The 16,250-nt window shown below is 39.1% G+C and overlaps 1 protein-coding gene across 3 annotated transcripts in view; it reads right to left on the reverse strand.

The window, feature by feature from the left end:
• The window catches only part of LOC101171665 (protein bicaudal D homolog 2), a 36,848-nt gene that overhangs the window by 19,524 nt on the left and 1,074 nt on the right, over positions 1–16,250 (reverse strand). For all 3 annotated transcript variants that reach the window (XM_020704771.2, XM_020704770.2, XM_023956699.1), the window contains exon 2: positions 1,395–1,607. In XM_020704771.2, coding sequence (XP_020560430.1) covers positions 1,395–1,607 — 213 coding nt within the window. The remainder of the gene's footprint in view (positions 1–1,394; positions 1,608–16,250) is intronic.

Raw genomic sequence — 16,250 nt, forward strand, 5'->3', positions numbered from 1 at the left:
ATCTGTCTCCAGTGACTTAAACAAAAAAAAAATCAGCATCATTTGTAGCAGATGTCTACCGACACAGGTTTTAATTCTTTTACCCCAAATTGCTAAATCTGAGATGCCAAACTGAAGTCTCAGCTAATCCAACTGAGCAAAACATGAGAAAATTAATGAAGTGAAAACTAAACTAGCTTTATGGTTTAAAACAAAAAACATAATGTAAGAAACTTAAAAAAAATCTTGTAGCAACCCATGAGTAAAAACCTATGATAAAACATTTATGCTTTCCACTTTAATATTTAGCAAGTGAAAAGCACTGATAGAAACTAAAAGTATAAGCAGATGATGCAACATATATCAGGAAGAACATTGACTTTGCATGTGGTACATTAAAACCGGTGGTAACTAGGTTTTTTTAACCACGTCTTTGACTTGGCTTTCAAAGGAGTCTGAACCTAAACATCAAAGAAACCTGTCTAAAGGGAAGGTGCCCTCCTAGTCTTCCTGTCATACTCCATTCACGTCTTTTCCTTCCATCATGGCTCACAAATGTAGGTCAAACGTTTTTTTTTATAGAGACTTATTGGTGCAGCCCAGAGTTACTTTCTTACAAGTGAGATGTCCTCATCACTAGGGTTACACACAACTGCACAGACACCACATAACCACAGGGACACATCCCAACGCTCTCTGCTGTAGCCTTTAATGAGGTCAATTAAGTATGAATACATGCAAACGGTAGCAGTAGAGGCTAGACAATGTCCAAAGTGGGGCAGCAACGCTGGCATTCTTCACTGTATTAAAACAAGCGTTCAGGAATGTGTGCTCATATTCTTAGCTCAGGCTAACAGCAACTTGTTGCCATTTAGCACAAGTCTAAAATAAACAAATTTTAATAAGCCTAGTTCTGCTGTCTACTGTAATTTAGGACAGTCTCATTTGGCTTCTATGCTTTCTCTGTGACACCTCCACTCAGGATCACTGTAGTGGCTGGCTAATAAATCGGGGTTTAAGAAAATACGTTTCCAAAAGCTGTAACACTTTTGACCCTGAGAAAAACACTAGTAAACCATATAGACAAGAGATGTGTGCAAAGCTCCGTATCCTAGGATTTGAATTAGGTTTGCATCACTGCTTTCTGTAAAAGTGAAGTTTTCCTCTTTTTTTCTGGAGCTAAACTGTACACAACAATTTTTACTTTTTAAAGAAAAGGTCAAAGCTACAATTAAATCTGAAAAAAGTCGGCCTTATGCTTCAATTAAAGCCCGGGTTCAAAGCAGTCCGCTGCTCAGTTGCATCCTTGCGAACAGGAGCAGTTGTCAGGGGCTTTGTGCAGTTTTCTTACACCCCACGTTATATTCTTAATAATCACTCCAAATTTCAGACTATCTTAATTTTATCAGTCTTACGTCTTTCATGTCTTGGAAGATGACGCCAAGCCGCTCGTTCTCAGACTGGGTGTTAGTCAGAATGTTGCGTGTCTGGCGTATCTCGGTCTGCAGGTCCAGGACTCTCTGCTCATAGTAGGCTTCCTTACAGGCGGACTCCTGGATGAGAGACTCTTCCCGGCTTTCTCCATCCGCTGCCACTTTCTTGTGGTTGGAATGAGCTTGTCCAAACGCCTGGTGACACACACAATGCAGAAAATGTCAGTTGACTATTAGTATTTAGCTAAATCTAAGGGTCAAACGTGAGATGCAGTGACAGGACCAGGATGTAAATTATGTGTGAGGATTGCGGTTTCAAGACATTTAGAAGTGATTCAGCCATTTTATAGTGAAGGTTCAGCTGAGCACCGTGGATCAAAACCTCCCAAAACACTGGCGTCACTTTGCTGAGATGATCAGTTAAGCTCCATCTGGGCTGCATCAGAGAGCCTTACCCCATCCCCCCATCCGTCCCCTCTCTAGCTGCAGGATGCTGGCCACCCCTGCACATGCTCTGCAGTGACTCCACAGATGGAAAAGGCAGACAGCAAAAAGTAGAGCAAATGGACAAGTAATGTGATTCCTAATGCTCTTAATAGCTTGGATCATGGCAAAATAAAGAAAGGGCTAAGGAAGAAATATGGAGCAGACGATCGCCATACAGATTTAAATATAAAAGGACAGAAAAGATCTTTGCATAAAGAAAAGGAGCAAACTAACAAGTACTTTGAAGGTGTATTTCATTTTTTAATCCAACTGTACCACAAGTCTGCAAAGCAGCAAAAGACTTTCTGCACAGCAGAATCTAGGTTAGGATAACCCTTCTTCAAATAATCACTCTAATGATTAAAGATTTCATTTTCCATCCTGTAATCACTGGTGATCAGATAGAAATTCCCATTTTCATCCCCGCCTCATAGATTGATGGCAAGCAATAATCCAAAAATCACCTGTAGTCTGACCTTGTTGGCAAATATAACCCAACTCATTTTTTCTCTGTGCACGACTGACTGGCTGGCTGCAGGATTTCCTCAATTTGAAAATACTGGATTAATCCAGGTAAATCCCTTATAGAGGAAAAGAAAAATATGGTGTTTATATGTTTTATTATTTAACTATTTATGTAGTTTAGAGTAAAAACTTTTTTAGCATGGTGGAATATTGCTCACCTCTACAAAAAAGTATACATCAAAATAGGAAATAATTGGGGTCACCCAATTTAATTTGGAAAAAATGGTCCATACAATTGACACATAGTAGCAATACTGACCAGCTGAGTTCTGCATTTAAAAATTGGGAAGAAACAAAAAACTATATTACAAATTTGAACTCATTCCTTCCTCTTCTCCTAAACTGTCCCTCGATCAGATGAGGGTTTTTTTTTTATTAAAAGACTCATTTGGGGAGACAGGATTAACCCAATCAGAAATCAGGGGAATCCCATCATTGTAATCTTGATGGATGGTTGGTTGTGAAGGGACAATCAATCCAACCCCAGAGGCCTGTCCTTCAAACAAATGCAGTCCCTCGCCAAAACCCACTGACCCAATGACTCTAATCTTTGGTGTCCACAACTTTTAAAAAGGAGGGGAAATTGAGGGCACGTGCAACGAATCTTATAATCTGCCATAAGCGGCCCGCTGAAATTTTAATTTATCTTTAGCGTGCCATATGCTGGATTTTTTTAATTTTAAACCACCACAAGACATGCAAGCATGGATTATCTCTACTCTGCATGGCTGATGAAAAGCTTGTCAGTAGCTGGTCGACTCATTCCTCACAAATCAGGATAATTCAAGCGGTGTGACACTTCGTAAAGGAGAAATTTGTATCATATGAGAAGTTGGACGCCGTTTGCACAAACCGGTGTTGACTCATGATCTCTTGCATCACAACGTGTGACTGTTGGTTCACCAGTCAACTGGGTTGTTCATTTTTTTTTTGGCATCTTGAGTCACTTTATGACTTCCCACACATGTTTATCTTTATAACCTGAGAGAACTGTGTGGGGGTGCTGATGCAGACTGAGTGGAAAAAAATGTTTCTATGTTTAGACCCAAACACAAAATCCCCACACAAAAACAGAACCAAGAAAAATCGGAAATGCTGAAGGCAACATTGGGCCTTCCACGCAGCTCAGTGTTGGCACCTTAACTATTAATGCCTTTAAATGATATGTGTAAAGTGTTTGATTTGTTGGTTGTGTTGTTTTGTTGGCAGATGATAACACCCTATATATTTAGTCCAGATTTCCCCCCCAAAGTGAACATTTTGGTTTAGATTTAAAGACTATGTTTAAATCTGAAACCAAATACATTATATTAAATAAACAACAGATCAGAAAAAGTTGATTTATTGGTCAATTAAATCATGTTAAATGAGTAACAATAAAGTATATGGGAACACATTTCTTGGGAGTAATCATTAGTTGTAAATTGTCCTGGAAATCTCACATAATTCAAAACAAAAAATTAAAGGAGAGAAGAAGAAAAAAATCCCTGTATTTTTTTGGTTTTTGATTTTAATTCAATAATTTTTGGGCTTCATAAACTTTAACTCTAAAAAAGTCAACTCTGGTTTTCTCAGCCTTGGGGTTTTGAGTCTGTCCTTTAGCAAGCCAGTGAGTCGAGATGAAAAGGTAGACGGGCTTTGGTAGGATGCAAAAAGATCAATGCAGCTGGTCTCTAAGGCTTTCTGGAGCTGAAGCTCACATCTTGAATTTCAGCGGGGCTAACAAAGAAGCCCTAAAGACAATGCCAAAGATCATATTTTACATGATGTAGAGATGGAGATGGACACGCTGGTACCCAAGAATATTGTTGTGAAAACTACTAAATGGCTAAAAATTGGGAAATTAGGTTAAATGTAAGAACATTTTCAAAAAAAAAGTAAGTTAACAGATACCACCTACATCTAAGTATTGCAGTTTGCATCCAATTAAAACAAAAATAATAATAAAGCAACCACAAACAAGACAAAACAATTTAAATCAGGAAACAGCAGCAACAGAAAGTAGATTTTTTTTAGTATGCATTTAAAGATATTACATTTTGGGACTTTTTCGGTTTTTCAACAGTCACTAAACCTAGTAGATAAATGTAGACATACCTAAAAAAACCTACCAAAAAAAACCAAAACAATAACCCATAAAAAGCCATAATGAGTTCTTGGAATGTGCTAAAACAGAAAGCTAAGCAGATATTTCAGAGTTGTGGAAATTCTAGTCTCCGGTGAATTCAGAACAAAGCTGTGCAGTCTGGATCAGTTTAGTTACTCATCCACAGATGGTCAGAGTGCTTGAGTTGATTCTGGATTCCAAAGAAGTGATTCAGCAACAATGAACGCTGGTCAGTGTTAGGGGCTGTCATGTAGGACACTGCAGAGGAAGAGGAGTAGGAGTTTGAAGCACAAGAACACACACAGACTCGCAGACACGTGAATCGCCGCTCACATGGAGTCACACTTCGCTATAATAAACAAAGTGCAGCTCCTCCGTTCTTCCTTCCTGGCTGGACTTTTATTCACAGACCAGAGTGAGGCCAGAAGCTCCGGAAAGTCAAGTCCCTTCGAGTTGCATAGTCAGTTTGTATTCAAAGTCCACAAACAAAATGTCATGCTGAGCTCCAAAGTAAAACATATCCTCAATGAGATAATACTGTAGCTAATGATTTACTTGAGCCTGTACTCTTCAGTGCAGAAAAAAAGGTGGTAAAACAAGGAATCCACTTTCACCCTTTAAAGACCCACTCCTGTAACCAGATGGGTGACAGGAAGTGGGGGTGGGCTTACCCTGCATCAAAAGTCCCACCCACAACTCAGAGGGGAATTTTTTAATTAACTAGTGCCGCTCTGGAGAAATTACGTCTTGAAAAAACAACAATTTAAAAAAAAAAAGATTTTTTTTTTTATAAAAACGACATAACCATACTTAAAAGATCCCTGGGTGAGCTTTGAAAATACCTCAAAAGATGATCGAGTGGGACTTTAACCATGGATTTTATGGTTCACTATCCTTTAATAGTTTTGAGGTTAATGTTGGACACCATTTCTTTAACACATAATTTCATTAAATTGTAAAAAGAAAAAAGTTTTTGTGTCCAAATGCTTACTTCCAAAAATCTTTTTCTATTTTAAAGTTGGATGCACGTGAGGCGTCAAAGGTGCCGTGCAGAATGGGAATGAGATAAAATCAGAAATGAAGAAGGACTGAGATGTTTGCTGTCTTTCCTGGCACACCGATTCACCGCACAACACAAAGACACTTCACTGTTGTTCACACACGGGCTCGGGCAGCTTGGCAGTCTGAACACACAAGCATGCATCCCATTTAAAATTCTAACTGCGCGCCCTGCAGTGGACTGTGCTGAAGAACCCGGTGCTGAGAAAGAGCCTCACAGGCACTTTGACCATAATTGCAAACAGCCCATGATTCTAATATACACAGTCAATCCAGCGCATGCTAATAGAAAGAAATACTAAAAAATAAATAAAAAGAGGGTGTCAGAGGTCAGGAAAAAAAGAAAATTTCCCCTGAAGCAGTCTAGCTCAGTTTCATCCTCTCATGGTTTGATGGAAAGGCCGTAACCTTTCAAAGAAAAACTGCAGAGAGATGTGCTGGATCCGTTATGTTGCAGGTGGAAGAAAAAAAGAAAAGACAAAACATGGAAGATGATGGAGCTGTAAGCATGCGCACATTCAGGCCCTTCAGGTACAATGCACTAATCCGTCTCACGAGGCTCTTCACACGGCTGGGCTGACTGAAGGACTCATGAAAAACATCAGAATGCCATAATTGGGCTGCAAAGGTACAGGGATTTGAAAGCTGCTCCATGAATTCCCCATGCTTGTCAAAAGGCATGTATCACCAAGCACCACACTGGTTGGTGATTTCTACAGATACTGCTGGGAAAACCACATTCCACATTATGCTTCCACTTCAAAAAAAAGAAATAAAAAAAAAAGAAGTAATTATAAGTCATGGTTTAGAATTTCTTTTTGAAGTCAGTCTTTGGTCAGATCAAAGTTCCTACGCTGTGCTTTTCATTTTGCAATTAAAACGCCCAAATGTCTAAAAATTGTGACTCCTTAAAGGTGAACACCTGTAAAAGAAGAAAAAGACCTGCCGCTGTCCGTTTACCATCCATCTAAGGCTCGAGACTGTTGTGGGAGTTTCCAGGACAGGATTCTTTGTTATTACAGTATAAAAATAGTCATCACAGTAAACTGCAGAGTCTGTGAGCTTTTCTTTCTTAGCCATCAGAATAACAGTAATTAAGGGACAGGCTCATTAAATAAGGCAATACTATAAATCTCTATCATCTTACTATCAATGTTTACCAAAAGCAGAAATTTTGGTTTAGTTAAGCATTTCATTATATCTGTTTTAAAGAAGTTTGTTTAAATTGGCAACCAGGAGTTGTTTTGTTGCATGATCAGAGAGGTACACCTCAAGAGGTTGATCGCTTCTTTTTTTTCTTACCATTTTCATCTTAGGACTGAGTAATCACAAGGAAGCAGCTGGCTGCTCCGTTGTTGGGTCTATTATTCTGCTGCAGGATCTGCTACAGTACAGCGGTCCCAGGAGAGATCAGAAGTTCAATAGGGTTGTTTCTTCTGCAAATCCAGACTGGCACCCAAGCCGCAATCTGGGTTCTCAGTCATTGTTCATATCACTGTAGTGTGCTTTAGCAGCACCAGCTCCACACATTTAAAACCTCAGACATTTGCAATTCAAAAACAGTCCATATCTGTGTTTGCCTGTAATCAGCCTTCTGGTTCCCATTTCTGTCTGGCAATCTGCCTGAATGAGATCTCCCAGATCCACGCGTCTGCACCCCAGGGAAAAAGGCGTCGTTATGGTTACTAGGCCAATTACAGTGACATTAGAGTGAGAGGCGGTTAGCTGAGGCAAAGTAAAGGGTGCCACTGACACAGATGGCTGTTGCCGAGCTCAGCAAGCGCACAATGCATTGCCTCCTCATCCACCACCAGCCTCAAATCACACCCCACCTTTAAAAACAACAAGATTTACCAACACAACAATTACATATGTCTCAGTGAAGTTCAATTCAAATTAAAAAGTAAAAAAATGAATCGATTTTTTCGCTTTCACAAACTGCCGTTTCATCAGATTTCCATTCTCCAACAAATCAGTGGATCACAATGAGACTTTTTCGCTGTTAGGTTTTAGACCATTTCCCTGAAGACACTGCTCCCTGTGGGGCCACTGAATAGGATTTCCACAGCTGAGCAGCCTGCTGTTGCAAACATTAATGGCAAACATGGAGAGCAGCTTGGCATGAACAAAAGGCTTTACATATATACTAATACATATATTTGCATTATTTGAATAATGAAGTCTATAATGTGACTGGACGATTGTCAGACAATTCTACGGGCATATAGACTTCTTATGTGTACCACAGTGGACCAGTGGCCAGTTAAAAGTAGGATTATCATGAACTTTGAGCAAAATTCAAAGTACATAATATTAAAGTTTCTTAACCCTTTCTTTCTTAACCTTAACATGTCACAACCAATACTTTACTGCTAACAACAAACCATTAAATCCAAAGTCTCCACATCTTTTCATTTCCCCACATCCAGAATTAGCATGCTACTTATGAAAAGTGTTATGTGAATTCCGAGATTGCCTATGTAAGTCTACTATTATGGTTTGAACAAGTATCAACAAAAACCCAAACTTTTGAGTTGTGAAGGAAATTACTTTAATTTTGAATTAATATCTAGTATCACAGGTATGTAGTGATTTTTGTGCCATTATTCAAATATTTTGCATTTGAAACAGTAAATGCACAAAAAACTCAAAAATATGTCGAATCAAAAAAATTTTTACTCGAAAGAAATTATCCCTCTTCTGCGCTCGAAACATAGCAGGGCACCCAGTCACAAAGGTGCCACAAAAGCCAGCCTATCGCAGACATGGACATGAAGGTCGATGCCGATTGGTCAGAAATTCCATGTCTGTGATTGCTTGGATCTTAGCTAAATCAAATTATAAAGTGTTTATTAAGATTTCCAGATATAAATCTACACATATAGACTTAAAGAGGCATGTTCATAATGTCAATTTGGGAACTGAAAAAAAGAGTCCAGCATAAATAACAGCAAACCTTTCAAATAGACAATCAATGGGCATGAATGGACTTCTGTTCACCATTCAAACAACTGTTTTTTGGAAAGATAAGTTCAATCAGTCTAAGTAATGGACTGATGTTGTCCCCTCTATGGACAACAAGCTAATTCCCAAGTGCAATATCACAGGGCTGTGCAATACTTAACATAAAATACTGTGCAATTTGAAAAATACTTCTGTGCAATACTCATCAGGAACCACACCATAACAGACTGATATTTTACTGACATTATTATTGATATATATTATTTATGTCTGAATGTAAACGGCTGGCCCGGGACCAGAGAGCCTAATTTCGTTTTATCATGATAAAATGACAATAAAGTTTTCCTGATTCCTGATTCCTAAAACACCATTAGAAAAGAGAAGGATTTTACAAACTTTAGGTGCCTTTCAGATTTCATATTGATATACTTCAGTTTCTATGTAATAAATACAAGTCATTTGAATACTCTGTTTAATGAACATCATTTAGCAATGCAATAGGGGGAAAAAACTGTAATCTCACCACATTCATAGCTTAAAGCCCAGAGGACCCTTTTGAGGGTGTTCTGCCCTTACTCCTGGCCAGACGGAGAATAATGACCTCCCTTACACTACAGGTTTGCACTTTCCCAGTCTCCGTGTTGGGAAACCCGGAAATTCTTTCATTTGAGGCCCTGTTTGTTTGCAAAAGACAAAGCAGGATTTTATCAAGCTCACTGACAGTCTGAACAGATTGGATTCATTGTGTGCAAATAAACCACTGTAGGTTATGACTTGTCTGTTAACCGAAAATCATGTCTTACTTTTATATTGATATTTTTCAGTACTTGTGTTCTTACACTTGCTGAGTCGCGCATCAACTCTCACAAAAGCGTACTTTAAAGGGAAAAAACAAACTGGGCAGTTAAGTTGCTTGTAATTTCCTTCAGTTAACACTGAAAAATGTTGTTTAACAATTAACAGTTAATGGAGATAAAATCATTTTTAAGACCATGATTATACAAAAAAAAAGAAACTAATTTACACTGATAGGATCAGCTGAGAGGGGAATCCCTGTTGTTTTCCAGTCAGAAACAGGCAAGTCGGTTCCCACAGGAAGTTCATGCACTGCCCAATGCCCCTCCTTTCAGAACATTTCTTCTCTTTGATTAGCACATTTCTGAAGGACCCCTGAGAGTCTGGCTCAAATCCAATTACAAACACAGCACTTTTTTTTTGGTAAATCTCATCAAATTTTAATATTTTGTTGTACAGGCAGCAGGCCTGTATCCCTCACTTCCCTTCATTTATTCTTTCAGTTTTTCTTAACAGAAATGCCTGAATGATTTAATGAGTGGGCTCCACGGAAGTTGCCCTGCAACTCGGGGGACTGAGTCCCACTAGCCTATTTACAAAAGGGGGTCTGGGACGGGATGGAGCCGAGGGGGAAGGGAGGGAAGTTGCACACAGCAGATATAAAGAATGTAGACGTACTGTCGTTCTCTGATTGCATGGTGGCGTTGAGACAAATAGGACCCTTAGGCCAAAAGGGACACGCCTTTGAAAGTGGGTTTGTTTGTGTTTGAACCAATGGTCTATTAAAATTGCAATATTCTTTTGAGAACATGACTCCTGGTTGGAAACAGATAAGAGGCATTAAGCTGCATCATCACTGGATACCCAGCATGATGAGGCATCTTAAAGAACCCTTAAGAACAAAAAGCAATCTTGAACTGCATCCCTTTATACCTTTAAGGGTGGGCTTAAAACACATATCAATGTCTCTCCTTTGTTCATCAAGGAGTATCTATAGTTTATTGGAAAAAAATATACCCCCTTTTTACACTCAAACTCAATTATATTGCTTTGAAAAATATCTATTTATAACTTCTAATTTTTTTGTAAAGTTCACTTGGCTCATAAACCACATGTGGTCACTTCCTCTGATCCATCAAAACCATTAAAAGATATCCGGACCTGCACAGACCAATATCTCATTCACTTCCTATCCCCCATAGACAAGTCTCCTCACATATAAACAGGATGCAGAGCTGAAGGGGGAAGGAAGGCAGAGGCCGAATCCGAATTCTTCTCCTACCCCTCCGGCTTCTCCCTAGCCCTCCAATTGTGGGTTTCCTCTTCAAAAAACTATTTCGGAAGAAGCCGGAGGGGTAGGGGAAGAATTCAGATTCGGCCTAACACATTGTGTAACACAGCATCTTCAGTTACCAAAATCCTGAGAAGCATGCTAGTGTTACAGGAGAGAAAACCGACACGAGATGCAACTCTGTATCCAAGGAAAACAGGTGAACTAAAGGAACTAATAAATAATAAAAGGTTTATTTATGTGGATATTTTGTTGGTGCATAGGGTGGCATGAAATGCGATGACAATACAATAAAAAAAAAAACAAGAAAATCATGTATGTGGCTTCTCGGGATAAGTTATCCTTGTGTTCCATTTCCATGCACACATGTAGCTCAGTCTTATGCAGTCCCACTCCAGCTTAAAAAACTTAAAACTGTTCAGAATTAATATACATATTAGAGAAGCAAAACTGGGAACTGAGATTTTCCTAAGTGAGCTATGTTGCATTGTCAGACACCTACAGTCCACACTGTGACCTCATCCTTTACTTTTAGCCTGGACGTCTGCCTGATCTGGTTGTAGTTCTGAGTAATTGGCTTACTAACCACAGCAGATTCATGATACGAGCTTTAGATGCACTTCCGACTTCTTTGAGTGCTCCTACAATCTTTGACCAAAATAGCAATCAACCATATCGGCTTTCAGGGTTGAAAATTTGAAAAACACATAATAAATAATAAGTGGTAAAGATTCTACAGTATATGGAGAAACTGTTGTAGTTTCATACAGTACGCCAACAAGCAAGCACATGAGACAAAAGCTTTCTGAAAACCCCTCATGGACTTAACCCATCTCTCCTGTAATTTAAACCAGAAAAACATGCCATTATTCCATCTGAAGCTCAAAGACTAATGCCTCAGCGTAAATGTGACCGCTCTTTGAACTGTAGAAGGGTGTTGATGCTGTTTAGCTCACCAGACAAGGAAAAAAAGCTTTCAAAATCATTCTGGATTACCAGTGGATCACCTAAACTACCCTAAAGGATTTCTTCATTACAAAGGACATGGATATCGTCTGGGTGTTTTCCTTTTCGGGGGGGATAAAAACAAACATAAATCTTTTGAAATGTATTTTTCAAATTCATGTTTAAACTACCGCAGCTCAGCATAAATATGGTTCAGATGAAAGATTTTAAGGAATGTTAGAAAATAGGTTCCACTGCTGGCCTTGGAAGCCAGAGCATTGAGCTAATAAACTACTAGACAGTGTGAGGCTTTTTCTTTTGTACATGCCTTTTCAGTGTCCCTCCAAAAAGCAAGTACCTGTCCCAGCTATCAGAGCTGCTAATAAGTGTGACTTGGCCTGGCAGACTCCCAAACCTCCATAAGCCCTGCACACAGCGGCTGGGATTCATCCTCTTATGCCCACAGGGTAGGGGATTTGGGGACTTTTTTAGTGTCATTTAGAAAAGATTACCTCTTAACTGCAGCCTTGCTATTTGGACAAATAAACCATGGATAAAATAATGGTTGGATCAAAATACAACAAATAATATTGTAAAGTTGACAATATGCAATGTGAAAATAATGCCAAGGGGGAAAGAGGATTGAGATTCCTAAGGGCAGAAACAAAAACTGGTATCCAAAAGAAATAAATAAAAGATAATTGTTTTTTATGACAATAAAACACCAGACACTTTCTTTTTTTTCTTCCTTCTTCTGACATCCAATTACCAAACAACTCATATGAGATGAAAGACAGAACTCCAGTTTAGACCAAGTTGCTTTAGCTAAAATACTAAAAAAAATACATATCTTTAGGAGACCAAAAATAGCTATCTTTTAAAGGTATCTTGGGTAGATCACCTCTCTCAACCGCTCTTGATTTTATCTCCCACTACATCTTTGACAATCAAGAACAGCTGAAACTCAGTTGAAACAGCTGAGGGGAAGACAACACATGTTGTCTACAACAGTGTTTTTCAACCTTTTTTGAGCCACGGCACACTTTAACCTTGACAAAAATCCCGCGGCACACCAGCATCCCAAAAAAATAGATAAAAAAAAAAAGCTGTCTGTATTGATCTACAGCCGCTCTGCAATCTCACATGCATTTTTGTGATAATTGTTGCAGAAATCGCTGGAAGCTGCAGCTGTTTTTTCTAAAAGATGTATTAAAAATTAAGTCAAAAGATTCAAAAACTGTTTGATGTGTGTTCGTTGTTTTAAGACGTTAAGAGGAGAGACTCATTGTGCGCTAAGACAGTCACTTTACTGCATCATGGGAGATGTAGTGTCGTTAATCCGCCGACCGCAGAAAGACCAGCGTCTTTGAGCTTCATGGTTTTGTTCACTTGTTCCAGTCTGATACCAGATTCTGTGGAAAGCTACACCGCTAAAGACGAGCTTTAGCTGGTATTTTTGTTAGAACTGAGATACTTTTTTGCGCTAAATCGAAACAAGGAAGTGAATACTTTAACCACTTCTGATTGGTCAGACTGATGACATGTGATTAAGCCTTCAAGAATGATTGGTGGAGACAGTTAAAGGGGCGGGTCTTTTCCTTACACACTTATACCTGCAGCTAAATCGCGGTATCCCGTTATTCTTATCAAAATGTCTTTAATAGAATCATATAAACACAAAGAAAAAATAATTTTATGATATTTCATATTCTTAACTTCTCAGTGTTTTATCAGGGCCTGTTTGGATGAACAAAGACTGATTTCCTGGAGATGGTAATTGCTTTTAGATCAGTTAATGAGGGCAATTTCTCACGGCACACTTGACCATCTCCCACGGCACACTAGTGTGCCGCGGCACACTGGTTGAAAAACACTGGTCTACAACACAAGAGGGAATGCATTCAAAAATAAAGACGCTCCAGGTGAATCAGCCAATCAGGTAAGACAAGTTCATAAAGCTTTACAATATGATAAAGGACCTTTGTACAACTAAAGACGGACAGTGTTTCGTTGGCTGACTTTAAGGTGTTCTCAGACCCCTTACCTGAGATGAGAGATTATTGCTAAAAAACAAATGAAGTATTATGAAGCCCAAGAATAATACAACATGGAATAGGCCTGCTACCTTTGGCCGGAAGACCAGATCTCTGTCAAGCATTAGAATCAGCTCATGCCATGAAGATAAGACCGCAGGAATGCATATGGGGCTGGTGTTACACAGAGCAATGCTGGAAACTTTCAAGGTCATGCAAACTGTTTGTCCCTCCCATCATGTGCTATCAGCTGTGGGTGTGGCAGGTAACGCTATCTGAAATCATTTTTAAGGCATACATTATGTCCAGCAGCAGGCGGAACACTTCCACACGCTCTTACAGGCTAGGAAGTATTACTGCAATGAGCTACTTAACTTGTAGCTGAAATTGTTCTCTGTGAAAACTGGGTCAAAGTCTTTGCAGCTGATTCATCGTTTAATCACTACACTGACATGCCAAGGTCCCATTTGTGTCCAGAAATGTATTCAATAAAGCTTGACCCTCAACCCTTAAAGGACATGTGTGGCATATGTGGCATAATTATCAAGGACGTGCATGTTTAGGGAAGTCAAAAAAACAAAGCAAAAGAAACCTTCTACAGGTTCAAATGTGACCCCCACTTTATACCTTCCAACTCTAAAGTAATCAACAGTAATGGGGGGGAAAAAAGGCACGCCCATAAAATGCATTATAGTAAAATACATTTGAAATACTGCGTTAGCCAATGGCTGGATGCTTTAAACCAAGTGGCATGTGGGTACAAGCTAAGTCTTTGCTTATCCTGCAACACTCACCTATAAAGATACTCAAACAGCAGAACCTGCCAAGGAATGGCTGTTCAAATCAAGTCACATAGTAGGGCTGTTACTAAGCAACAGCAGCCCACAGAATTCCCCCATCTCCCTCGGCAGCGTTGGGAGGGTGGTGATGGAGAGTTATGAGTGTACGTGCCATTTCTAAGCATGGATGTGGAGGTGAGAGCTGGCCTAATCGGAAGAAGTTTGTCCTTATTAACGTTAAATCTGTTTAAGTGTTAACCAAAATCAAAATGAATACTAATATCCTGTCTTAATGGCTATTTTTTTGTATTTAATGTGCATATGCTAACAAGAGAGAGAAAGGTTTAGATTTAATAGAGGGGCTTGTGTGTTTTCCAGCTCAGTAAATCTCCCAGACAATCTATTATAGTCCGTCTGAGTCCTTCAAAAGAGCTGGAACATGCAAACACTGTTGCCATCAGTGTAAACAGTGTGTGTTTACATGACAACTGTGACATTTACACCCACCTCAGCGAAGACAAAACTATGTGCACTTTTGTTTTAGCTTAGGAATGAGCTTTCAGAATGGTGCTACTAGCAAACCTGCAGCACCAAAGTAAACCTAAAGAAGCTCTAGTGGCAGTTGGCTTGTAGACTTAAAACATCATAAATTCCAAGTCGTTGCCATCTGAACACCAATTTAAGATTTATAAATTTGATCTTCTGTCTTAAAAACCCACTCTAATGAAAATTGTGTTTTTTTATATGTATGTTTTTTTTGATGATGAAAGACATGCATAAAGAACGCCAGCAGTTCTGCCTGCAACTAAGAGGAAAATTTCAAATGAACTTCTGCCGCTCTGAGAATAAACCATTTTTTTTTTTTCGCAAAACCAAAAAAATGCATTAATTAAAATGCAGCTGGGAACACTTTTTGAATAAATCAAAAGATTATCAGAGTGGGGCATCCTGTCCCTTAAAGTATCTGGCTTGGACAGTATGCTTAACACAAAAATTTACAAAGGTTTGTCTTAAATTTGCAACCCAACTCTACCTCAAAATTTCCAGAAACGAATATTCAGACAAACCAATGACACTCAATACATCTTAGGTGATTAACAGTCTTTCTCAAAACCAACATTTTTCCGTTTTTTTTCCTAAATAAAAGACTGCACTGTTTAATTTGCCTTTAATTTGTTGCCATAGTTACTTGTTTGCATCTCCCAACTGGTTCCATCTCTTCACAAATTATTTGGCTGCCATTCCTTAGTGACAGTTGTAACTTCATGCCAAGAAAGTACATGAGAAAGAAAAATCGAGAAGCAGTTGGTGAGACGGCCCAAACATCCACCCCCATCCACCCACCGCCCCCATCTAACGACCACAAGAGAGAAGGCAACAGGAAGACGGAGATGAGGAAAAAAACTGGAAAACAAGATGTCTCACAAACTCAAAGGAGCAGATTTTTTTGCAAAGCCCATATGGAGACAATGAAGTCAGCTTTTCTCATCAGATAGGTTGGTTTGTCAGAGATAATACATGGGAGGAACTCATCTATCAAAGAAGGATGTGAGCAGTCATCAAGCATGTGTTAAAGCTGGAATGTGGTCGTTTTGTGGGAAGGAAAGGGAGATCTTAGAATGGCCATGACTGCTTGTAGGCAGAGAAGAAGGGGGAAAAAAGAAACGCTGCAGTTTCTATCGTCATCCTAAAGTCATACTCCTCATTTACGCCACAGAAAACAGAGCTGCTTTCTAGCCAAGAAAATTGAATAGTGCATGACTCAACAGTGGAGAATAAGCTGGAGAATTGTTCAGAGACACAGGCACATTCTTTGTCTCCCATTTACCATTACCATCAGCATTCTTTTTATTT

Source organism: Oryzias latipes, chromosome 7 (genome assembly GCF_002234675.1).
Source record: "Oryzias latipes chromosome 7, ASM223467v1".
Taxonomy (NCBI): domain Eukaryota; kingdom Metazoa; phylum Chordata; class Actinopteri; order Beloniformes; family Adrianichthyidae; genus Oryzias; species Oryzias latipes.